The following is a 26609-nucleotide window of genomic DNA, read 5'->3' as shown; positions in this document are numbered from 1 at the left end:
GCAGCCTAAAAAACGTCTGGTATCCCTAGACTTACAAGGATGCTATATCAATGTGTCAAAGAAGGCAAGGTTTCTGTTTATTTACAGGACTGCCCATGATCCTGTATCACCAAAAGATGCTCTCTAGAAAGCAGGCTCTGCATTAAAGAAGAATCTCCCACCGACTTTCCCAGAGAAGGAGCATATACTAGCCTATTCCCCAGCTTAGCTGAGCAGAGAGAGATGATGTTTAAACATGGACATGTAAACTTTTGACCCCCAACATTTAATTAAGACTAAATTTTCAAAAGAATGCCACATGTCTGATTATAACTTTGCTCAGACAGCATGGAAGAAAAAGATTTAAAGAGCTTTAGCACTGCTATTTCCCTTTGCTTCAGCACTGTGTTTGCTAATGTAGCAAAGCAACAAGAACTGTAGTTTCCTGCTTTATAAAACTGGCATCACCATGCAGCAAAGCAATGAAAACTGTAGTTTCCCACCTTACAAAACTGGTATTTTGATACAGTACCACAGCATCCCAAGATTAACTCAGTGTTTCAGTGTTCTGTAGTTCAGATTCAGATGGTATCACAAATTATCAAAGTAATGTAAGATGAAGAATAAAGAGGAAAGCGCACAAGTGTCTTCTTGTTGATCACTATCTCTCTCACAATGACCATGTCTTAATTTCTGTTGAGTCATAGTTAACTCAGTTATTGATGTTTGTCGATGTTCTCTGAATTGCCTTCCAAAAGAGCAATAGTAAGGCTAATAAGTAAATCCACAATTGCAGTGAGTATTTGATGAAAGGCAGACATCCAGCACACAGGCTAGAAAAGACAGTCAGCAATGTAGCCAAGCAAGAAATAAGAATGCTTTTCTTCACAGACATAGGTTCATAGTTTCATAGTTTCATAGTTTCATTCAGGGTTGGAAGGGACCACAAGGATCATCTAGTTCCAACCCCCCTGCCATGGGCAGGGACACCCCACACTAGATCAGGCTGGACAGAGCCTCATCCAGCCTGCTCTTAAACACCCCCAGGGATGGGGCCTCGACCACCTCCCTGGACAACCCATTCCAGGGCTTCACCACTCTCATGGTGAAGAACCTCCTCCTCACATCTAGCCTGAATCTCCCCACCTCCAGCTTCATTCCATTCCCCCTAGTCCTATCACTACCTGAGATCCTGAGAAGTCCATCCCCAGCCTTCCTGTAGGGCCCCTTCAGATACTGGAAGGCCACAATTAGGTCACCTCGGAGCCTTCTCTTCTCCAGACTGAACAGCCCCAACTCCTTCAGTCTGTCCTCATAGGAGAGGTGCTCCAGCCCTCTGATCATCCTTGTGGCCCTTCTCTGGACACGTTCCAGCACCTCCACATCCCTCTTGTAATAGGGGCTCCAGAACTGGACACAGTACTCCAGGTGGGGTCTCACCAGGGCTGAGTAGAGGGGGAGGATCTCCTCCCTCGACCTGCTAGCCACACTTCTCCTGATGCAGCCCAGGATCTGACTGGCTTTGCGGGCTGCAAGTGCACACTGAGAGCTCATGTTGAGCTTTTTGTCCACCAGCACCCCCAAGTCTCTCTCCTCCGGGCTGCTTTCCAGCCAGTCACTGCCCAGCCTGTATTTGTGCCTGGGATTGCCTCGACCCAGATGCAGGACCCTGCACTTGCTCTTATTGAACTTCATGAGGTTGGCCTGTGCCCACCTCTCCAGCCTGTCAGGGTCCCTCTGGATGGCCTCCCTTCCCTCCAGCGTGTCTGCTGCACCACACAGCTTGGTGTCATCAGCAAACTTGCTGAGGGTGCACTCAATGCCACTGTCCATGTCACCCACAAAGATGTTGAACAAGACAGGTCCCAGGACTGATCCCTGAGGGACTCCGCTTGTCCCTGGCCTCCACTGGGACATGGACCCATTGACAGCCACTCTTTGGGTGCGGCCATCAAGCCAGTTCCTTATCCATCTAGTGGTCCACCCATCAAACCCATGTGTCACCAGTTTGGAGACCAGGATGTGGTGCGGGACAGTGTCGAAGGCTTTGCTCAGGTCCAGGTAAATGACATCAGTCGCTCGCCCCTCATCTATTAATTTTGTCACCTGCTCATAGAAGGCCACCAGGTTGGTCAGGCAGGATTTGCCCTTGGCAAAGCCATGCTGACTGTTCCCAATCACCTCTTCACTATTCTTCAAACTCACATTTGGTTTTCCTCTGCCCAAGGAAACTCTATATTAGACTGCCATCTTTAAGGTCAAGTTCTTGTGACTTCCTTCTACAGTCCATAAACTTTATGATACTATATGATACTTTATGACCAATGTTAAGTTCAATGTAAAGTGACACAGGAAATTAATGTGTCTGTTTTCACTCTGTGATTCCTGGTGGGGAAAAATAAAATCTTTTGGATTGGAAATAATAAGAAGCAGCTTTTGCTTATGGTCTAACATTAGGAGGAAAAAAGAAAACCTCACAGAAAAACTAACAATTCTTCAGTAGTCAGGGTAATTATTACTAACAATTCACAACATACCACAACAAGCACAGCAAAACTTCCACTCTATCTGTACTTGTTTACTGAGGTGAGCAGAAATCTTTTCTCATATTAAAGGGCAGGGGGTGGAATTACCAACACATTCTGGCACACAGTTGCATTCTTTTAAAATACTCTATTACACGTTATAGAATGGTAAGGGGTAGAAGGGACCTCTGGAGATCATTGAGTCCAACCTCCCTGCCGAAGAAGGATCACCTAGGGCAGGCCCACACAAGAACGTGTCCAGGCAGGTTTTGAAAGTCTCTAGAGATGGAGACTCCACAACCTCTTTGGGCAGCCTGTTCCAGTGCTCCATCACCCTCACAGTCCGGGTGTTTTTCCTGATATTGAGGTGGGACTTTCTGTGTTCCCACTTGTACCTGTTGCCCCTTGTTCTATCACAGGGCACTACTGAAAAGAGACTGGCCCCTTCGTGAAACCCACCCTTCAGATATTTATCAATACTAGTAATATCCCCTTTCAACGTTCCTATATTCCTCTTAAGTCACCAGTCCCTTGTTCCACATACTGTGAACTTCTTTCTTTGGTGTATGTTTTTCAGCAACTCTTTGATCATCCATGCATCTTATCTCATCATGAGATTTCTGAAACCTGGGAACTTTTCATAAAACTCAGACCACATTATTCTAAGAAGTTTATGAGGAAAAGAACAATAAAGTGGTAGTGCAATTACAATCAGTGACAATACCAAAAGAAAGCAGGAAAGTCCCTATCATGACAGGATCCCTGGAAGACAAATCAGACACTGTATTGTGTAAAAAATGAACTAGAAATCCTGTATTGCTGACAATTTATTTAATCTGTACTGTTGCTATATAGAGAGTATAAAAGATAGATTTATTGGGTTACAAACAGAAATATACATGTGAGGAAATTACAGTGTTATGTATGTCTGACAACGCCATTCACTTTGAAATAATTTTTATACTATATAGGAACTAATTCTGCTGACAGTTAACTCAAAATTGAGTTACCTGCACTAGGCCTAAGAGATACTATTAACTGAACAATAATGGACTAAACCAGACAAACAGAATTTAAATTGGTAATCACTGTACCATAAAGGTAACTGCAAGCAGTACAATAGCTACAGTACTTCTTCTGAAAATAGATTTCAAAATTAGGGGAACATTTTCCTTCTGAAATATAAAAACACTGCTTTCTCCTCATGCTAAACACTTCTAAAGACATTTAGTTTCAAGTGTAATTATGTACACTTTATATTCTAAAAACACATATATCTCCAAAGTAGTAATAAAGTCTGTGTGATGAATAATAGATCAGTAAAAATTAGCAGAGGAGATGGCCTGCTGCCCTACCTGTATGCTGCCCATTTACTTAAGATCTCTTGAGACCACTTTATCAGTATGTATCGAGTGAAACCATGATGACACTAATATCTGCATAAGATGCATCTATCATGTCAACAGGGAAAAATTTTACTCTCTGTGATTTAAACAATTGTCATGTAGGGGGGGGAAAAAAAGAATGCATACAAAATGTCTGTTACTTTCCCTCAGATTTAGTATTTCCTCCAAAATCATACTGGCCATAGGCTTACAGGATAAAAAAAAGAGGATAAAAATAGATGAATAGATGTAAAGTTTAGCATAAATTTTAAATGTTTCATAAATGACTCACTATGTATGGAGGAAAATACAAGGAATTTCAGAAGAGTTATTCCAGATTTGACTCAGATCTGAAAGGCCCCAAAATAATAGGATATTAAAGCTGTAGCAGTTTTGTACCAAAAAACCCCTCCAAAACAAACACACAACCAAAACCAAAAAATGATGACTTTCTGGGATGTTTAGCTACCCTTTTATCATTCTCTGAGAAAGAGGAACTAAGAAAGTAAGCTATGACAGCAAAGTAGTATTTTTTATCCATTATAAGATTTAAACACTTCAAAAGTACCCTTTCTTGCTCAAGACTGGGCACTCTCAGCTTCATAAAGGTTTAACAGAATAGACACAGTGTTTCTCACAACAGAACCAGATGAATTAATTAAAATTTTCCAGCCTTTCTCAACAGCTAGGATTGACTTAGTTTTTTTAATGATTGTTTTTCATAGTGATGTAAACAAGTGGTCCAAGCAATACTGTCTGGAACCTACAAATTGTATAACAACTGCTTCACAACATACACAACTTAATTCCCTAAACTAAAGGCTAGAAACCATAGGGATACAACATCAAATGGAATTGAAAATTAGGTATGACGTATTTCTGGTTACAGCCTTCCCACCATTTTTAAAATGCTGATGAAGTTCTTATGATCTTCAGCACACAGCATTTTGTAGAAATGTGTCTTGTTCTCTTATCCATTTTCATCCACTTCCTGTAATGAATAAGGTCACCTGGGTGATGTAAAAGACAGACAGTTCTGATAAGCCAAACACGAAGCATGAGCATCAATCAACACTGAAAGAATTTCAGAAGTTATGGCCTGTTGCAGGGTAAGATTTTGTGATCTGCATTATGTAGGTGATTAAACTACCAGAAAGACACATTCCGGGTCTATTAATTATCCAGATCAGCACTTACGTTTTGAACCTTAAGTTCTGCAAGTCTTAATGCAAGCATTAAGTTTTACAGCGTCTCCTACTCTCTGTTAGTATGAGCTGTGAGATAGTTTTCAGACATATATTTGATTTTCAAATGCTTATAAAAATAAATAATCCTGGCAGTACTATAATTGGGCAGAAGCCCAAGACTGATATACAGCTTCTGTATCGGTAAAACCTGGAATGATGAGATCTGCATTAACAAGACACTAATCCATAGAAATCAAAGCAACAAAGAAGAATGATCCAGAAGCGGTGACTTTCCAGCACGATAAACATTAGGGCCACAGTTTTCTGTGTAAACACAAAGTTTTGTCCACATGCAACACTGCTGACTTCACTGTTTGGAACAGCCATCATCCTCAGGATCTAGACAGGCGTGTAGTAAAATCTGCAAACTGCATCAGTTTTCAAAATTTGCTCTAAGCATTTTGCCTCTGTCTTTGGGTATCTTCTTTTTTCTGCTGCTCAGTCTTTTTTGAGAGCAGGAATGGGATATCAGGATTTCATTTCTCTCTCATCATACACTTCCTTCATGAGAAGAAGAGAGGTGATTATATAACATCATGTACTGAAACTGATTAAGTAGAGAACTACAGATACTTTAATTCCACAGCACATAGACAGATGAAAACTCATCAGCTCCATAAGCATCCAGTTAAGAGAGCCCCATTCAAAGTCTGCTAGAAACCTAAGAAAAGCATGAAATTGCTGAAGGTTGCATAGATGGAGACAATTTTCTGTTAGGTTGAAATGTAGAGGAGTAAACATGTAAACACAGTTCTAAGTGTGTCACCCACTTTCTTTGTGACATAAGAGATGCTGACACTTTTTTCCTCTACTGCAATTTTTACACTTCATGATTTGAAATTAGATTTCTACAGAATCCCTAGTCAGTAATTAAGTAAAGTACCTCTGATTATTTTTAGCTGAATGAGTATGCAAATGGAAAACATAAGAACATTGTTGTAATCTCTAAACCAGCCTGTTAAAAACCACAAGCAATGACTTGAACAGGGGCTTTTATGGTACCACTTTACCAACACATGACCATATGGCACTGTTAAAAATCACATGTGCTGCCCAGGGAGGTGATGGAGTCACCATCACTGGAAGTGTTTAAGAAGAGACTGGATGAGGCACTTGGTGCCATGGTTTAGTTGATTAGATGGTGTAGGGTGATAGGTTGGACTGATCTTGAAGGACTTTTCCAACCAGGTCTGGTCTGGTCTGGTCTATTCTATTCTGTTCTATTCTATTCTATCTCTTTAATATTCTTTATAGTAGCTCTGTTTAAAATCAATTAATTTTATAATTAAAGACACACAACACTGAAACTGAATCACAAAGTCAAATACATAATTTTAAAGAAATAATTCTGAAAACAAGTGTTATTTAAAACACTTCTCTTCAGAATTACTGGACAGGAAAAATACTTAGTTCTCATACGTATTATTTATTAATAAAGCATGGCAGATTATTTCTCTCCTCATCAGTGATGTGGTTCACTCCACACAGTCAGCTGAGAGAGAGAAGCTGCTTAACTAGAAGTACCAGAAGCAACAGTAATTTTTGGGTCTTGTAAATTCACAGAATCACAAAATTGCCAGGGTTGGAAGGGACCCCAATGATGATCTAGTTCCAACCCCCCTGCCATGGGCAGGGACACCTCACACTAGATCACGTTGCTCATTCCCAGATCCAGCCTGGCCTTAAAAACCTCCAGGGATGAGGCTTCCACCACTCCCTGGGCAACCTGTCTCAGTGTCTCACCACCTTCATGGGGAAGAACTTCTTCCTAATGTTTAATCTAAATCTACCCTTTTCTATCTTGGTCTATAGTTCCCTGGGTTGTTCTTCTTTCCCTTTTTGAAAATGGGAGTTATGTTTCCCCTTTTCCAGTCAGTGGGGACCTCCCCAGACTGCCAGGACTTTTGGAATATAATAGAGAGCAGTTTAGCAACCTCATCTACCAGTTCCCTCAGCACCCCTGGGTGTATCCCATCAGGTCCCACGGACTTGAACACTATCAGGTTCTTCAGATGGTCACGAACCTGATCTTCACTGACCATGAGCAGTTCCTTCTTCCAGTCCCTGCCATTATCTTCCATTATTCTGGGAGTGTGGCTGGAGCCCTTGCTAGTGGAGACTGAGGGAAAGAAGTCATTGAGAACCTCAGCCTTCTCCATGTCACTTGTCACCAGTTCTCCTATCTCCTTTCTGAGGGGGCCCACACCTTCCCTAGTCTTCTTTTTACCATTAATATACCTATAGAAATTGTTACTGTTCCCCTTGATCTCCCTGGCTAGATTTAATTCTAACAGCTTTAGCTTTTCTAACCAGGTCTCTTGTTGCTCAGGCAGCTTTCTTATATTCCCCCCATTCCAGCTGTCCTTTCTTTCACTCCTTGCAGTTTCTTTCTGTGTGACAGTGTGTCCAGGAGCTTCTTGCTCATCCAGGCAGGTCTCTTAGCATTCTTTTCTGCCTTCCTCTTTGTTGGTATACTTTGCTCCTGGGCACAGAGATAATCCACAATTAAGACATAAACCACAATTTAGCATGGGTATGCCACATTATTCATGGTGAGCAAACTCTTGCAATATACACAACTGCAACAACAATACAGAAAACTTACAGTTTAAGTCTCAAAACACTTCAGACTTTCCTGTGTCAAAACCCAGCTATACTGGTATGCTACTGTGTTTCAGATGGTATCTTTCACTTGAGGTTTAGTGACTCTGGACTCATAACAAACTTAGACCTAACATGACAAGTTATTAGCACACTGAATACCACAGCTTGGAGTGATTTCCTGCACCATCACATCATCAGTTACTCTGTAAAGTTCATAAAAAGAGTCTCTCATAGACAAAAAATATTTCAACGGTAATTATCCTGTCATCTCAGCTTGCTACCTGGGCATATGCACTCATTAGTGAGGAGGAAGGTGGAATCTTCTCCTCCAGTCTGGATGTCTCAATCCATATTCTCTACCTGGAGGAAGTAGGAGAAGAATTTAGCAGTTTTACTTAACATTAAATCAATAAAACAAGAACTTATTCAGATAGTCTGTGGGAAAGAAGTGTATTTATGCATCTTCCAAAACCAGAACAAATATGGAAATAATGGCTAGTATTTTGAGGCATTGGAGAATAAAGTTCATTGTGCCATTGTTCTTCTTAAAAGCTCTTGGACCACTGTAACTTTTGAAACCTTGTCCAATGGTTTAGGATAGTGAATCATACACTGGGGTTGGCAGATCAGACTGTGCGAATTCAGGGAGGGAAAATTTAGAACCAGACATAAGCTACATTAACAAAAACTTTGATACTAGTTTAAGTCTGCCTATGTCCAATAATGCTGTAGTTACAGATTCCTATAAACAAAGCAGTACTCAAACTGTAAATGAAGTATTTTTTCAGTACTGAAGTGCTATGAAATCCCACCTGCATTACAGTTCTATCAAAACCCTGTTAACTGGAAATATGTTTGAACACAGAGTATGCAACGTGACTGTGGAAGCCCTGATTAAATACCTAGCAAATTAAAACTTGCTGCAAACTCAGTTCCTTCAGTGTAGTTGTATTATGTTCAGCTACATGGTTTACAGTGTGTTAAGACTGAAGTGAATGCATCCTTTTGATGCAATTGCATTCTAGGAAGAAATGGGACTCTGGGTAATTCCCTTTTGTTTTGGACAAGAGAGCTTCTGTTGAGTGATACATAGCTCCAACAATTCTGGTTTTCCCATATAATTCCCTGACACTCATCTTTCCTTTCCCTTGAAAAACTGCTTTCAATTTTCCATGAAAGTTTTTCTTCCAGACCTTGTTTTTAAGGAAAAATAAATCACTTCTGAAAATGTGATTTACAAAACAAAAGTTTCCTATTTCCTTTTTTTTTTTCTCCTCCAGTAATGAGATGGAAGAAAAACAAGGCAAAGATGCATGGAAATAAAAATTTTCTTAGGCAGAACATAGTTGATCTCCAAATCTAACAGCTTCTAAATTCAAGTATGAAACTGTCAAAATGCTTCACATTTTGTAGAATGAGGTAATGATGTGATTCCAACAACATACTAGTGGTCTTAACTGTTAATTAATGAAGTTTGGTCTACCAATAGGCTATATGGCACATGATGTTTCTGCCACAAATCTGGAGTCCATTAAGTCATGCTTTATGACAGAAATTTCTCCTACCTCAGGCAAGATATTAAATGCAAAGCACATAGAGTGCAAATACCTGGCATATAAATTTCATATCTCAATAACAGAAAGCTAATCTTAGATTTAAATTAGATACCTACAATCTGTTTAACAAGCATCAGAATGGACAGACACTCAGAATGGGACACACAAAAGTTAGCATGTTAAATAAAAAGTCTTTTACATTAACAAACAAGAAACACTGAAGGAAAATCTATCTCCTGGTGATGCTCAGATGGCCTGCTCTGAGTTACATGGACACATAGCCAAGATATTTATAACAGAACCTAAAATAAGTAAATAAAATCAAACACAAAAACCCCACAACCTCAACAACAAAACCAAAATCCAAACCCCTAAAACCCCCACAGCTGAATTCCCCCTTCTCAAAATACAGCTAGAGGATGAGAAGTTAATTAGAAGAGATCAGTGGTTAGTATTCACCAAAAAACAAGGGATGCCTAAGTTAAATTATTTTTCTGCCTGAGGGGATTCAAATCATCATGTCAGAGAAATACCAGTGCTTCTTAGGTTTATGCTTTCTGGGTAGAGGCACTCTTTCCTCCATAGTGAGACATTGTCATGGAATTCTTAAACGTTAACTGATAAGAGCGAGCAAAGCCTGACTAATCATTAGGTATACTCCTGTGGTTACTGTTCCATTACTTTTTAATGCATTTTATCCAATGATTTATATAAAATATGCAAGAGCAGGAAACATAAGAGTATACAAGGAAGGTATACAAAAGTTGGGATGGATAAATAGGTATCAGTAATTTGATTTCAAAATTTCATCATGTAAGTCATGCATTTCACCTCAACTTGCAGAGTTAGTTTTTCTAATGGTAGTACCCAGCTATAACTGCTAACATGTTTTGCACTGACTGCTGTGGCCACAGGGTAACAGCATATGGACACAGTGCTGTGATACTGTGATAGGGATGATTCTAAATACACACACATGCAAACATTTTTTACCTTGTGGTTGAGGATTTCTTGATAGGAAACCTCTTGCCTGATTATGATATGGAGGAATGAAAGAACTTTTGTGTGTTTGTCGGAACCTGGGATTAAATTCTCTTTGTTGTGTTCCTGAAAAAAAAAATTGTTTACTAAGCAACTCTGACTATACATAAAATGAAATAAAGACAAAGAGAGACATCGTGTTCTTTTTTGGGAAACAACATTCCCTAGTTTTATGCCAAAATACTTATGTAGAATTATGATTTTCCCAAACTATACTAAGTCTAATAAGCATGGTTCTTGTCTTCATTTCCATCTATGCACATTATGATTACAAGCTGTTAACAAGTGCATTTAGAAACCAGATCAAAATTTTATGACACAGATTTGGAGACTGCAGTCATTAAAACAAAACAGAAAACCTGGCCAAATTGGAATTACAAATTATAATTAAAATGGTTAAATACAGCTCTCAAGGAATAGCAGATGCTAACAAGGTCTGGTATCACAAATCACCAACAGATACCCTTAGTTTGGCATGTCCAGCACCAGTATGGTGTAGTATCACATCTAGAAGTATTGCTATCACGTAATGCAAAGTACTGAACTAGCAGGAATTCATTCTGTCTGTTGTCATTTTCTCAAGAAATTTTGAAGCAGTAATTTTTATCCTCACTGACATTAATAACTGATCAGATATTAAGCAGGTAAAAACCTTAATATCAGTATAAATGCTAAGATTCAGCATGAATTATTTTAAAGCCTCTATAGCTGCAACATTCAGGCTGATCTGTGAGTGATACTGAAAACCTTTTAGATGTTGTTTGTTTTTTACCCTGAAAGTGAAGTATATCTGGTGGGAAAACAAAAGTCTTTCGCAAACCAAGCCATAAAGTTGGAGGAAAAAAGCACATGGACTTAGGCAAAAATCCCTACCACGCTGCGGGTCGCCCAAAAGCCTTCTTGTATTTGAACTCTATCAGTCAATCCAATCAGGAGTATTCTCTCTTCAATGCCTCACCCAGACCTACCAGCTATCAACATTAAAATAGCCCCTCTGAGTCATCTAATTCCTTCTATAAGAACAATTTTAGTCACTGAGTAAATAGCAGCAATGTTTTTGTCAATCAATGGTATTTTTACTGCATATATCTTACCATGCAGCTTGATGGAGACATTATCCAGACTTGCATAATCAAATTCACATGAATTCCTAAAACCCAGATATATTTTCTAAGACCTCTCCTTGTTTTCTTGGAAAAAGACCTTACAATTTACTTATCTTGATGGGCACCCTATATAAACAGCTGTTGCTGAAGGATAATTGAGCTCATCAATATATAGACTTTATTGAGAAAAATTAACACAATGCCAACCTGTGATAAATCCATTCCCTCTTGGTCTGCTCTGTATTGTTCTTTTCTTAGCCATGCAAGCATTGCAAATCAAAGTCTTCAGATTCTGGAAGGGTGTGTACAAAGACTCCTGGAGACAACAGGTTTAAAAATCAATGACTGTTTTGCTTTTCTCTCTTCAGATGATCAAACACATATAACACAACTAAAAGACTTACACTTACACACGTATTCAGGAAATTAAGTTCAAACATTTCATATTAAAAGTGGATCTTTGGAAGGCTGAGTAAGGGTACAGAAGGAATGTTTTCCAGTTCCTCGGTATTTTGTTTTGTTTCTCTGTGCACATCTACAAATCACTTTCTTTCCCATTCTGTTATCTTCCATCTGTAGATTCACTTAACTAGACTTCTATCAGCAATACCTCAGGCAGCAATGGTTAAAGCCTACAGATGAGGACTGATGAACTCATGGAAAGCACACCAGTGAAAAATCAAAGTATCTTAATCTCATATATTAGGAACAAAACTTAAGTGAATAGTGTTAAAGCAAAATTTCTGGCTGATAAAATATAATCAAGTCTAAAGAGAAATGAGGAAATTAAAAAAGTATTTACCTTGGGTAATTAAAACTTCTGCTGTCAAAAGGACAAGCTAGAGCTATCTAAAGATGCAATTCTGAGAGAGGTGATATATCCTTAACTTTCACGGATTTCAGTAAGCTTTGAAGAAGTGTCAGATCTTAAAATCTTTTTCTGTTTCACCCATTTGTACTGGGCATGTGGTCAGCAGTACAGAGTGAAAAGAATTCAGACAGATTTTAAAGCAACAGCATCATTTGCAATTTTCACAAAACTGATTTTTACAGGCTGACAATTCCTTTCTGTAAACACCAAGGTGGAGGGGGAGAAAGAAGCAGTTAAATTAGAGGTAGAGTCTGAATCCCTGAATCCATTTTTTAATGAACCACTTTCCAGATCCTTAAGCAAACCACACTGATTTTATTATTTTTCACACAAACTGAACACAGTCTGTGACGAACACCTGCTAATGAGAAAAACTCTTCAGTGTGCTCTAGGGAGAATAAATTCCGAATATGTTTATGAAGGCTGGGTGAAAGGCATTTTCAGAGAAGGATAAACCATACTACCATGCTGATCCCACTAGATAATTTGATTTTAATTAAAAAAAAATGATCATTAACACACTTGTTAGTGTTAAGCATAATAAAAAGGCTAATAAAGTGATAATACCACTGCCTCACTGCTTTATGAGACTATTATATCAAACTTTCTGTGCAGATAAACAAACTAATATTATCACTGTTACAAAACCTGAGAACTAACACAGTATGAACAAATGAAAAAACAGGAAGGCTGGGGAAGGACTTCTCAGGATCTCAGGTAGTGATAGGACTAGGAGGAATGGAATGAAGCTGGAGGTGGGGAGATTCAGGATGGATGTGAGGAGGAGGTTCTTCACCATGAGAGTGGTGAAACCCTGGAATGTGTTGTCCAGGGAGGTGGTCAGGGCCCCGTCCCTGGGGGTGTTTAAGAGCAGGCTGGATGAGGCTCTGTCCAGCCTGATCTAGTGTGGGGTGTCCCTGCCCATGGCAGGGGGGTTGGAACTAGATGATCCTTGTGGTCCCTTCCAACCCTGAATGATACTATGATACTATTATTATTTTTTTAAAGCAAGCTGGCGCTATTTTGTTATTCTTATCAAAAGGTTCCCATTTTTCATCCTTAACAGCTGCTAGGGCACAAAGAGCTAAGCCACACAGAAACTTGCACAAACACATTAGCTGTATTTAATTTATATATTTTTTGTCTTTGGGTACAGGAATAGGTGGGATGTAAACTCCAAAATGTTCCAGATTTCCACTATATATGTAATATTTAACCAAGACTCTATTTCTGCTGCAATTTTCATAAAGTGATTAACTATATTTTAAAGTGCATCATAATCAAAACAGCACTGACTTTGAGATCTCCTGAACTCCCTGAAGTAATGCAACTGTCCAGATCATAAAGAAGGGATCTTAGGAGTTAGGACACAAGCACCAAATATCAAAAGGAGCAACTTTTTCTTATTACTTACCTTTTCTGTAACAAAATACCTCAAGTAGAATAACTTTTTTTCTGAATGCTGTTGCTATCATCAGATTAGATTTATGGTGCTCAAAGGTAGATTGTTAAGAAACAAGGGCTGAAAGACCTTGTCTCTTTGTGGCACATTAAGCTCTGCCAGGAACTAAGTAGCAGTTTTACTAATTAAAGTTGAACTTGTAATAATAGGAAAAGCCAATCACATTGGCCGATCACATGCTTGTTGCCTTGCCAGTGTCCAAAGCCAGACTGGCATCTCTTGGCAATTCTCCCCAAAACAGATTTTTGCCTCAAACTGATAAGATGGAAAGCTATTTCATTAGTCTGAGAGCTAGCTCTACCTTATATGTACCATAAAATCATACCACACAAAAAAAAAAGGGTATATTTAAACTACTCTTTATGTTCATAGGTCTGTTATTTTTCCCCATAACAGAGCAGTTTATCTAGCAGTTTATTTACACTAGAGTGCTAGGCGTTTTAAAATTGTAACCAAGTCATTTCCGTCGAACAAACAAATTACCAACTCTGTTCTAGGGATCTAAGAATCTTCCTTCTAAGACAGGTTAAAAGAAAACTTTAACATGACCACACCAAGATTGTCAAATATTAGCTAAAACATAATACCTAACACATTTAAAAACACCTCTCAGCCAATATAAATTTTGTACTGCTTTAGATATATACTGTAGAAGTTATTCACTAAGGTATATTCTACACAAATAGAAAAGGAGTATCGATTTCACACAGATCTGTAGAGTTTTACATTTTCCCATTTATTCTTTAGACCCCTCCCCATCATTCTGAAAGAGTCCTACATGAAAATCTGGATGAAACACTGACCCAATCCAAAAATCTACTGAAGTCAGTGGACCAGTTAATGGGAACCACAGGATTTGGACAGAAGCTATAGTCCTAATCTCATGATTGATTATTCTCCTCCTCCATGTTGACAATACATACATTCCACCCACCCAGACACATTCCACGCATCATTCCAGATCAGCATGGTATGTAACTGGACAAAAAATTTAAGAAAGAGAATTCATTACACAAACACTGGTATTGAATGCATGAGATTAAGCCCATTCAAAACCATTTTTTTATTTCTATATAATCACTTTTGTTTATTTTAACCTCAAGTGATGTATGTAGCAGCAGGTTAATGCATTTCAAAGGTAACATTTTCAAAAATTATACAGGACTTTCTGTTCCATGTTGAAAGTAACCACAGTAATTAATGGTTGTAAGAGCTATCTACTCAGTTGAGTACAGGTCGATCCAGGCATGTGTCCATGTATTCTGCGGTGCAAAGGCAGCAGCCAGGTCTGGTTTGCAGCTTCGCTAGTGCATTAATACAGCCTTGCACTCAGTCCAGTGGAATCCACCTCTGAGCCTGGACAGGATGCTATCTGAAAGCATCAGATATGGCCCATTCCTAGCAAGCATCTGCTGATATCCTCCTATATTTGCCTAAGCAGATATACATTAACTCATACTGGTGTTCTGGTAACAGAGCAGCCCCAGTTGCTGAAAAGGAGAACTGACAACAGGAAGGTACTTGTTGAGATTCTTAGCTTTTTGCCAGAAAGGATGAAAAAGGAATAAGGAAAAAAGGAAAAACACAAAGAAAGGGGACCAGTATAAATATGAATATTTAAAGAACAACCATGGACAGGTACATTTTTGAAAGAGTACAGGACTGTCTAAGAGGATACAATTACTCACATTGTTTTCCAAAAGCTCCTCCAAAGAGCAGCCTTGATGTGACTGCTGATACTTCACTTGAAAAAGTTTTCCATCAAATGCTTCCCAAGGCATCAAATCATCCATTCTGAATGGAAAGCCACAGGCACTATTGGCCATGAGCAAAGTTGTAAGCCCACGAACAAAGACAGCACCAAGATGCACCGCTCTGGAGTCCACTTGCGCAAGCTGTTAACACAAACCAAAAACAGTAGGCCTCACATGAACAGCAGAGCAAACGATAAACAGTCCCAGAGCTGTGACAATGATGGTCCTCTATAGCACAGCAGAATTCATCAAAGGATTCTGTAGTTTTATTCAGTGAAGTAACAGAAGTTTGTTTTAACAAATACTGCATCTCGTTTGAGCTTTTAAGAAAGATTAAAAATGAAAACAGAGACACAAAATAGATGGGTATTCTCCATAGCATTTCTCAAGCATTAGCAGTTTCCCACAAAGAAGTCTCTTAATGGAATGCAAAATATGAACTGGGAGTATAAAATGATGTATACAGTGATCCATTGACCTTCCACAGTTGGATCAACTGGGAAATGCTGCAGCACTTAAGAGATAATTTAAATTATAAGATATGACAAACCAACATTTATTGTGCCCAGGCTTTCATTTTAAGCACTCTAAAATTTCCTCTGGCTGGGGTCTGAAAGTCAGTTTATTTCACTTCAACACGAATGTCTCCTAAAGAAATACTGGAATAGTATGACAATACCCAGAGAACGGAAAATAAGAAACTCAGTATGACAATTAAAACTCACGGACAAAATAAACTTGAGGGATGAATTTAACATCCTGCTGTGGCAGAACAGAGCAAGCTGTAAAAGCTTTGAGTTCAATACAGGGAAAACTGTAATTTTAAGCACTGTGTAAACAGTACAAAGCTCCTCAGCGGGGAACGTCTTTTCCACAGTCTGTATGAACCAGGAAGGATTCATAAATGTGGTCATCAATATTGCAATCTGTGGCAGCTCTTGTACCTTTACAGTACAGTTTTCCTTACAGTATATCAGAAATGGAATACCATCCAAAACAGAACAGAAATAACTTGGCCAAATGTATACCAGTATGATTTATAGCACCAATAATCTATTATATATGATAATGGTTTCAAACTAGACTGAAATTCCCTGTCACACAACTGAGTATCTTCTGTCACTATCAGTAAAAACTGACAATGTCAAAAAATGCAATTGCTGAAAACAAACTGTCATGAGGAATAATGAAAAAAAGTATTTAAAGTGCTGAAAAGCATAAGTGCTGTTATCTGCAGCAAGCAATCTCTCATATTCTGATTTAATAGCTATGTATTATATGGCTATTAATTCATACTTTTCAGTCATTTTGGTCACAAAAATGTTTTCAATCCCGCTAGTACCAAGGACACAAAACAGCTGTTAAAACAGATGACTAATATTGTGTCTGGATGGTGGATACAATCTGAGCTATAAATCTTATAATAAACATTTTCTATTGTTACTTAATTCTGAAAACTGTACGCATATACCTTATACAAATATATATAAGGTGATGCACAAAATAGCAAAATACAGATGAGGACTTTGAGTGATATATCAAGCTGGGTACAGTGTAGTACTACCATCAATGCCAATTGCTACTTCTGCCTGAGTATGAAGTCTGAGCCACCAATACAACCCTGGCTCTGCTTTTTTCAACTACACTAAAGACATGCTGCTTAAACAGATAAAATAATGTTACCAGTGACAGCCTTTATAGTAGGTAGAAGACTTCACTATCTAGGGATACCAATCCAAAACTTTCCTAAAGCACTAAAGTATCAGGGGTGGGGTGTGTGGATATCAGGTAAGCCTTTTTAACAAAAATCAATATTGGTAAGAGCATGGCAAGAACTATCAACAGTGATTTCTTTATTTTAATAAGGCAGGAAATACATTCAGTATAGGGTAGTTGTTGTTTTCCATGTTTAGCAATGAAAAACAAAGAAAATGAAAGCACAGGGAATGTATAACAACGAGCCTGTGCACATGGCAAACCACAGACTTGCTTTGCCATGGGAATGCTCACAACTGCTTGGTGTCTCAATGCAAAGACGTCACGATGAGAAGTGGAAAATTCCAAAAGAAAAGAAGGCTTGCCTTCCAGGGCATTGCACCCTAGAGATTACTTCTTATTAGAAATTGTGTCCTTTTAACTATTTTTATAAACTCAGGACCCCAGTGAATCATATGAGATATACCCCTGTGATCCCACTGCTGCTACTCCTACCACCGACTGATGACATTTGTGTGAGAGAGACAGGGAGTGCGTGAGAACAGCTCCTCTCGCACCAGCTGCCTGCGCTGTGCCCCTGCTGCTGCTCCTACCAACAGCAGCTCCCCACTCTCTCAGCATTTGGGAAAAGAGATTACCTTTCCTCTTTGCCAGATTAACTGACAACCGAGAAAAGAACTCAAAGTTCACAGTCCTCTAGTATTGTTGCAGCAGAGATTACTGATATGCTTAGAAAGCCTGAGCTGAACTGGGTAAGCCTGCTTGCGAAGAATGAGAGAAAGGCTACAATACTCACATCACTAATATACAATGTTTTATTTCTTGCAATTTGAGAAATGTCTGTGCTAGAAGAGCCATCATCATTGACTTATCTTATGCCTTTCTTTGCTCTATAAACACAGGGCTTTAGCCTGTAGGCCACAAGTTCACACTGACCTCAGGGCTCCCGTGCATACTCACTGGCCACAGAAAGAGGTTTTGCAACAAGGAAAGTGTTTGCTTATAGCATTTTGCAAATGTAGACCCAGATACTGTACATCCTGCTGAAGAGTTTTCACTTATAGGAAGAAAAATGCATGGATGTTGTATATGAAATGCAAATTTCCAGCTCAAACAGCATTTAATTAAATAACAATAATAATAAAAGGCAAAAACACCTTTATATTTTAGGGAAATACAAATAGTCCTCTGAATCTTCTTTGTGGATTCAAAACTGATTTTTTGACAGAGGTGTAAGCTTTATCCTATGCACTTTGAAAGCTGCACAACACTTCATGACTCCTTTACCACTTTACTCTATGGAATTTAGAGGGTTCCAATTCTATTAAAAGGATGAATAGGTTCTATGGTACTTGAAATGTAAGGGCAAGTATTTGAGCATGCCAGATGTCTGCAGACACAAATGAAGACCAGAACCATACCAAATGGCAACACCACCTCACTATCTTAAGTTCTATAAACTAAGGGGAAAGGTAAAGATCATTTTACAATTCTTTGCTTGTGCTACTTTACATGTCATCTGTGTTTAAACAACATTCTGGGGACATTTTTTCATTTGAAACCCCAATTGTATTAATGACTATTACTTTAGTTGAAGTTTTCTCATGCATTTTATTTCTTCTCTAATCTGTTTCCTCCTTCCTATAGCTGAGCTGAACACAGAAGATCTGACTATGGCTAACATTTTGAAATATAAATTTATAAATAAATAACATTAAAATTACATAAGGTACTCCTCCTCTTCTCCCTGCTTCCCCATGCCACCCATCCTCAAAAGAACATAACTGTTTCTGTTACAAAAAACAAAACACAATACTCAAAGACAGGCTACCATTTTACAGGATTATATGATTACAGGATTTAATACTTTCTAGTTAAAATAAAGCAGTTGAAAAACAGCAACTAAAAATCAACTAAATTTTATCCAAGCAACAAACAATGATGATGATGATGATGATGCTTTCAGCAAACTACTTCTCAAACAGTTCCAAATTATTGGCTGCTGGTGCAGCAGCTTCAAAGTACCACAATCTTCTTCTGGACTGCTGTCATCACTGGTTTCAGTGGCATCCTCTGGAGCACTCACATTGTCCTCAGATTCTTATTACCCTCTGCTAGTCCTGGGGAATGGCTTGATCTCTTTGCATTAGAAACTGCAGATCAATATCTGAGTACCTTACTAGTGTAACCAGTTATTTTCAGATCCATCTGAACTCAGTCAGTCCCTCAAGACCACCTATTCTTAAATAATCAAATATTTAACCACCCCTCCCTCAAGCCTACCTACAACTTAAATGATCAAGCATTTAACTATATGAAATTTATGCTCAAACCCAGCAGCAGGTAAATTCTATCCCAGGAACTGTCATTAAAACAGTAAGGCTTCGCTTTGCCTGGGAAAGGTAAAGCATGTTATGTTCCAAATATATAGAGATGAACTGTCAGTTGATGACAACTTCACTGAAATTAAATTTTCTGTAATGGAAAGTATCACTAACATTATTTCAACCAAGGCACCGAGTCATTTCTTGAATTCCAGATCTTCCGGTCTTCAGCCATTAATATTCCCAGGGTAAACTGACAGAAGATGCTAAAACTCCTGTGAACTGGAACTATATGCCCTGTTCTTGAGCAAATATAATCTGAAGCAGTGCAACAGAAGTAAATTTAAGGAGTGTTATCCTCCAGAGATGGGCTGGTGAAACAGTATGTTTACTTGGCATCATGTCAGGTTTAAGCAATAGGCTGCTGGGTGCATCACCTGCTTTCGTGACCTGTGAAACTCAGGGGAGAGAGGAGCACCAGTATTTTGAAAACACATCTAAGGTTTATTCTGATAAGAGTATGGCTTAAATTAAGCTCTTCCTGCTTAAACAATGTTTGTGCAAAGAAAAATGAGGATTGAAAAGAGATCCTATTAGGGCATCTGCTGCAACAGAAACTAGAAAAACCTGTTTTTAAACACTTCTTAAGAATTCACAGTAAATATTTAGCAGTAAACAATCCAATTGTTTAGTGTTTAAATGTTGAGAAAAGTTTATTTACTGACTTTTATCAGGAGTTTGATGTAAAATGATATGGCTCTGTGAAACAACACTGTTATTTACATTAAGCCAAAAACTCCAATGAAGTCAGCCTAAAAAAAAACCCTTCAAACTAGCTCTTACCTTTAAGCTCCCTACAAAACAACAACACAAAAGCAACTAGATAAAAATCTCCCTCAGTTCCAAAAAACACTAGTTCTCATTAGTTAATTAAAAAAAAAAAAATCAGAACTTTTCAGAGCTTTTAATCATATCTACAACAAAACTCAGCATAAATGACATTTCTGTCTTGATGAATAACATCAGTCTAAAAAAATCTAGCCTCTTCTGCTTATTTGCAGAGTTATGTAATTCACAGAACACTACCACTGGCAACATAATTAAATAATCAAAATAGCATTACTTTTCTTATTTTAGCCACAACTGCTAGACTGATCTGAATGATTACTGAGCTAGTAATAATGCATAATATATGTGACATTTACAGAACAGTACATGTATTTGGAGTTACAGTCATCAGGCTAACCATCTGACTGTAGCCCAGCCAGCAGCCACATCCTTTCTATAGAAGTAAATGGATTCACTGGGATTTTAAGTTTTACTCTCTTAAACACATGCTCATGTTTTGACCACAGATTTATCTTTGAACCTCCTCACCTTTTCCTCATGCAGATAATACTGGATTTAGTTTGTAGCAAAACATATTTTATTTGTTTGGGACTCTGAAATCTCTTATGATCACATTTTTGTCCTGTCTCTTTTTTTTTATATATATATATGTGTTTTTTTTTTAAGTGGTAGCTCTATATACCTTGTAACTATGCCTGATGAAGGACAAACTGCTGTCAGACTGCTGGTATTTCTGCACCAGGAACTGATGGGCTCTTGTACATGCTCTGTCACTGGCATCTGAAATGGTTTGGGTTTTTCCCATGCCTGTAGCAATGTCTCCCTCTCACATGGATGTCCTAATAATGTGATCTCACATTAAAACTTCCTCCTGTTGGGCAGTTTAGAATGCCTTCCCTTTCTCCCCAGCTGTCTATTTAAAACAACTGGCAGTAATTTTTTTCTCTCAGAGACTTCTTTATCTTTGTCAAATGCAGTTGAAATTAACCAACACGTTCAAAAGTTAGTAGAGGACACAGAGAAAAAAGAATTAAAACATACAAAAGGTCATTCCTCTCTCTGAGTTCCAATAACTTTCTGTTGTTTGTAAGCCTTTGAAAATCAAACTTCTGCCGCTCCTTGGACACTGACTAGGTATTTCTGTATTCTGCTCTACACTGCCTAAATTCCTTTACCAACATCTTTAAAATGAGGGGTTTCATTTGCCACTACCTGCATCTTGACCGGACCTGATATGAAGTCCTTATCCACACATTACTACAGCCCTTTCCTTTTGTTTAATCAGAGGACTGGTCCACGGAATAATGTTTGAGGAGTAAAAATTCTGCCACCTTAGCTACCTATGCTAATACAGTGTGTCCTTTCACAGTTGCAGACTATTCTGGCAAGTGGTAGCTTGTCAGGCATGCATCTGCCCAGTGTGCTGCTGTCTGTTGGCCTATCTCGTGGACATTTTTCACAGCATACTGTGGGACAGTCGCTGTGGATTGACACCACAGACTACAAAGAAATTTTGATAGGTGGGAGGTCACTGCTAAAACTGTCCAAAACTCAGTAAGACAAGCTTAAAAACTACTTTGTTATTTGTTTTGTTATGTTTTTTCTCAGCAGAGTAGATGTTCAAGATCTATTTAATTATCCTAATGTAAGGCCACTGTCTCTCTTAACCTGTTTTAATACATACTTTTTAATGGCATGACTTATTTCCCACTGAACCAACAAAAATACCAGTGAACTTCAGCACAATTAGATTAGGCAAAATTTAGTATGTCTGAAGCTCTGCAGCTTGCAGAAACATATACTGCTGATGACTGTTAGTAATGTCATGTCTAGTATATACGTCCTCCAAATAAAATTGTCATTGAAACAAGGTGGTTAGCATAGATTTCATTGTTGTTCTTTAATCCAAGGGTTTGTTTGTATTGCAAAGCAGCTGCACAGTAAGACTGCTGATAGTACAGTTCACTTTTTGAAGTTACATGGTTCAAGGTAAACAGCTACAGCTAAGGAATTTTCCAGGTGTATAGGCCACATGTTGATGAAGAAAGGAACTTATCTGCTTCTATTTCATGACAATCCTGAAAGCCAAGACAAATCAAACTAGGAATTAACACATCAATATCTCAGATGACCTATGAAAGGAACTGCCAACCTGCAACTTGTGATCAGGTATATTCAAGATACCAGGAACTTATTTGCAATTAAGTTGCAACAGAGTATCCACTTCCAGAACACCTAATTCCTCCGTAGTGGAAAACTACCATAAACAGCTTGAAAGTTGCTATGTTCTAGCACAAAAACATGAACCCTATGATGTAGTTTACATGAACATATAGAGTGAAATTAGAGAACCTTTGTTTGGTGCATATAGCTGTTGAATAAAGACAGTCTTCTGAGCTCTTCAAGACTTGATAAGTGAAGGTTTTAAAGGAAATAACATTATTTACATGTAATATTCTGTATCTTCTTGTGCCAGCACTGTGTCATAGCAAATTGAATGTAAGTTTGGAGGAAGCTTATGTCAGAGTAACTTGGCCATTTTTAAAGGTGTACTTAGCAGGAAGAAGAATGCTGTTTAAAAGAAAATGCATGCTCTGTAATATGCTAAACTTTGGGATCTCAGCGCTTCAGCGAGCATTGGACTCTGCAGGTACTTTGCTGATGAAATAAGCATTCACTAACATTCCAAGCCTCAGGAACTGATCCATAGACATTTTAAAACAAAAAGTACTTTTTTCTTTTTTTTTTTCTTTCTTTTTTTTTTTCCTTTTTTCTTTGGGGGGGTGGGTGGGGGGTGGGGTGTGGCACAAGGTATGGTCCCAAAATAAACTTCCAGCAGAACTATTACACTACACTTTGAGCCTCCTATGATTGAAAAATATTACTTGCCATTGCTGCTAGGTTGAAGTATGCCTCTGTTGCACTAAAGCCTGAGTGTACAAATACAACATATAATTGTGTAATTTTGCTAAAAAGAAAACAACACTGAGCAGACTGAGGGATTATTTTTCAAAAGTGTATTGGCATAGTTCTGCTTTTATTAAATTCAACAGTAAAGCTTTCATTGGAACTTAATGGAACTTTGATCCTAGCATAGAAATATTTTCTGCCAATATGTATTTTTGTATGTATGTATTTTATGTATTCACAAAAAGTAACTAGAAAACTACAGCTAAGTAGGAAACAATAGGTATGTATTAACTGCCTTTGCTAAAACAAATGCACAATTTTGGATATGGTAAGGAACTGAACGTCTCTGATATTAAATCTATCAGGAGAATATATAGCAGCCTAGATGAATGCAACATATCTTTTTAGTTAATGTGCATATGCTTCCTACTAGTGCTGGTGTGACACCAGACACACTGATTAGATTCCTAAACGATAAACTAAATCTTCACACTGATTTTGTTTGGAGGTAACACCCAACCACCTTTATACACCTGGTATTTATTGTCCCTGTGTTTTGTTTCCTCATTCATAACATTGAGACAGGTTTGTCTTTACAAGGGACAATGTCTTGAAGTTCTAAGATATAATGTTATATATGTACATGTAGCACTCTTCTCTTAACACAGCTCCATTTCTTTATAACAAGCTCTTTTAACAACATCTCAGTGAATGTCAAATGAAACAATCTCAAAATAAATGTGAGGAGTCTGGAGCACAAGCCCTATGAAGAGAGGCTGAGGGAGATGGGGTTGCTTAGCCTGGAGAAGAGGAGGCTCAGGGGAGACCTTATTGATGTCTACAGCTACCTGAAGGGTGGTTGTAGTCAGAAGGGGGTTGGTCTCTTCTCCCAGGCAACCAGCACCAGAACAAGAGAACACAGTCTCAAGCTGTGCCAGGGGAAGTATAGACTCGAGGTGAGGAGAAAGTTCTTCACAGAGAGAGCTGTTAGGCATTGGAATGGGCTGCCCAGGGAGGAGGTGGAGTCACTGTCCCTGGAGGTGTTCAAGAGGGGATTTGACGTGGCACTTGGTGCCATGGTTTAGTAGTCATGAGGTCTTGGGTGACAGGTTGGACTTGATCTTTGAGGTCTTTTCCAACCTTATTGATTATATGATTCGATTCTATTCTATTCTACGTCATATGTTGTATGTACAGGTAGCACTCTTCTCTTAACACAGCTCCATTTCTTTATAACAAGCTCTTTTAACAACATTTCAGTGAATGCCAAATGAAACAATCCCAAAATAAAGGTGAAGGAGAGGAGAATATATGCATGACATTAACAGTAACTTTAGGAATATATAAAAAACCCCTCACATTTGGCTAAAGAACTGAGTTCTTATGAGTAATAACTAAAATATGAGAAAGAACTAAACCATTTTACCAAAATCATAGGAAGAACATAAGATAGGAAGTGGACACTGCCTTAACTTTTAACCTCTGGGCAGTGACAATGTCAATCAAGGATACAGTTGAAGGAAACAGAACGGTTCTTGGTTAGCCTGGCTGTTTCCAGTATCTTCAAGGTGAACATTTCTATTACAGTAATTTTCACATTTGCAGTACATCCTACAATGTAGCCATATGCCTAAAGGCTTGCTTTATCTTGCTTCTCCATCCACATATAGATGACTTATTAGGTTAAGAAAACATTTTCTTCTCCTAAGTTACACATAGCTATCTACTTCTCCAAAGAAAGCCCAGACAGATTTGCAGCTTGCACTCTCTCTCAAGCATGGCAGAGGCACGCAGGCAGAGGAAGGCAGCCCTGAGCAGATGACAGGCAGGTGCCACTGCTTCCTGATGGCATGCTCCCTTTCCTCCCTAGCTCCAGCCTCTGCATGTCACCTGCCCTGTGGGAACACAGGTCAGCCCTGAAAGGCAATGGCGAGCAACCCCACCTACACCATGTAAACACCACTTCCAACCCTCACATACTGGTAGTTCCTTTCAAAATACAATGTGCAAGGTAGTGAAAAGTATTTATCACATTAGTAAATGTACACTTTGATCAATATAAGCTTGGCAAGAAAATGGCAGTTGATACCAGAAATTATTTTTTTCCTTGTCTATAGTAAGTTATCTCTTTTTCCAAGCTGTCAGTTTGCTTAATATTTTGGGAGAGGTTTATTACCCTCACTACCAATAACTACATTTCACTTTCTGCAGTTTTATTGAGCATGGATTAAAAATTAACAGTAATTTTGTTATCTCAAATTCCACAGTGTCTTTTACCTTAAACAAAAGGAAAAATTCTTTATTGCCTAAAAGCAATTTATAACTGAAACATTGCTTCTGTTTCCTTTTTGTTGAAACCCTGCTAATGTACCATGGCAGTAAAGTGAAAAACTCACAGATAAGCAGAGCCAACTCATAATTATGGAGAAATACACAATATTATCTTCATAGGATCATAGGATATTAGGGGTTGGAAGGGACCTTCAAAGATTATCAAGTCCAAACCCCCAGCCAGAGAAGGACCACAGAATCTAAGACAGGTCACACAGGAAAGGGATATTCCATGAAAAGGAATATAAATGTTCTAATTTAAGGCCCTTGCTCAACACAGTTACTGAGGATGAGGATAAAGCTGAGGTCCTGAACACCTTCTTTGCCTCAATGTTTAACAGCAAGGCAGGAGTTCAGGACGAGTGGTCTCCGGAGCTGGGCGTTGGGGTTGGGGAGCAGAGTAATACCCTGGAAATCCATGAGGAGTTAGTTCGGGACCTGCTGAGCCACTTGGATATCCACAAGTCCATGGGACCAGATGGGATCCATCCTAGGGTGCTGAGAGAGCTGGCGGATGTGCTAGCTAGGCCACTCTCCATCATTTTCCTCCAGTCCTGGCTCACTGGTGAGGTCCCAGATGACTGGAAACTGGCCAACGTGGTCCCCATCCACAAGAAGGGTCGGATGGAGGAACCTGGAAACTACAGGCCAGTCAGCCTGACCTCAGTGCCAGGGAAAGTGATGGAGCAGATTATCCTGGTGGCAATAACTGCGCACCTGAAGGATGGCCAAGGGCTCAGGTCCAGCCAACATGGATTCAGGAAGGGCAGATCCTGCCTCTCCAACCTGATCTCTTTCTATGATCAGGTGACCCGCCTGGTGGATGTGGGGAGGCCTGTGGATGTGGTCTACCTAGACTTCAGCAAGGCCTTTGACACCGTCCCCCACAGCAAACTGCTGACTAAGCTGTCAGCCTGTGGATTGGACCACTACACTCTGTGCTGGGTTA

General features: G+C 38.8%; 1 protein-coding gene across 1 annotated transcript in view; it reads right to left on the bottom strand.

The window, feature by feature from the left end:
- Positions 1 to 3006: 3006 nt before the first annotated feature.
- Positions 3007 to 26609, bottom strand: part of FAM120B (family with sequence similarity 120 member B) — a 53089-nt gene continuing 29486 nt past the window's right edge. The window contains exons 7-11 of the mRNA XM_068153751.1: positions 15465 to 15671; positions 11651 to 11759; positions 10290 to 10403; positions 8022 to 8100; positions 3007 to 4899 (exon numbers count right to left, since the gene is read on the bottom strand). Coding sequence (XP_068009852.1) covers positions 8039 to 8100; positions 10290 to 10403; positions 11651 to 11759; positions 15465 to 15671 — 492 coding nt within the window. The 3' untranslated portion in view covers positions 3007 to 4899; positions 8022 to 8038. The remainder of the gene's footprint in view (positions 4900 to 8021; positions 8101 to 10289; positions 10404 to 11650; positions 11760 to 15464; positions 15672 to 26609) is intronic.

The sequence above is a fragment of the Melanerpes formicivorus genome, unplaced genomic scaffold (genome assembly GCF_026170545.1).
Source record: "Melanerpes formicivorus ecotype bairdi unplaced genomic scaffold, bMelFor1.0.p_v2 SCAF_2, whole genome shotgun sequence".
In the NCBI taxonomy this organism is placed as follows: Eukaryota; Metazoa; Chordata; class Aves; order Piciformes; family Picidae; genus Melanerpes; species Melanerpes formicivorus.
Note: the sequence above shows the minus strand (reverse complement) of the source record. Positions and strands in the feature narration are given on the sequence as shown.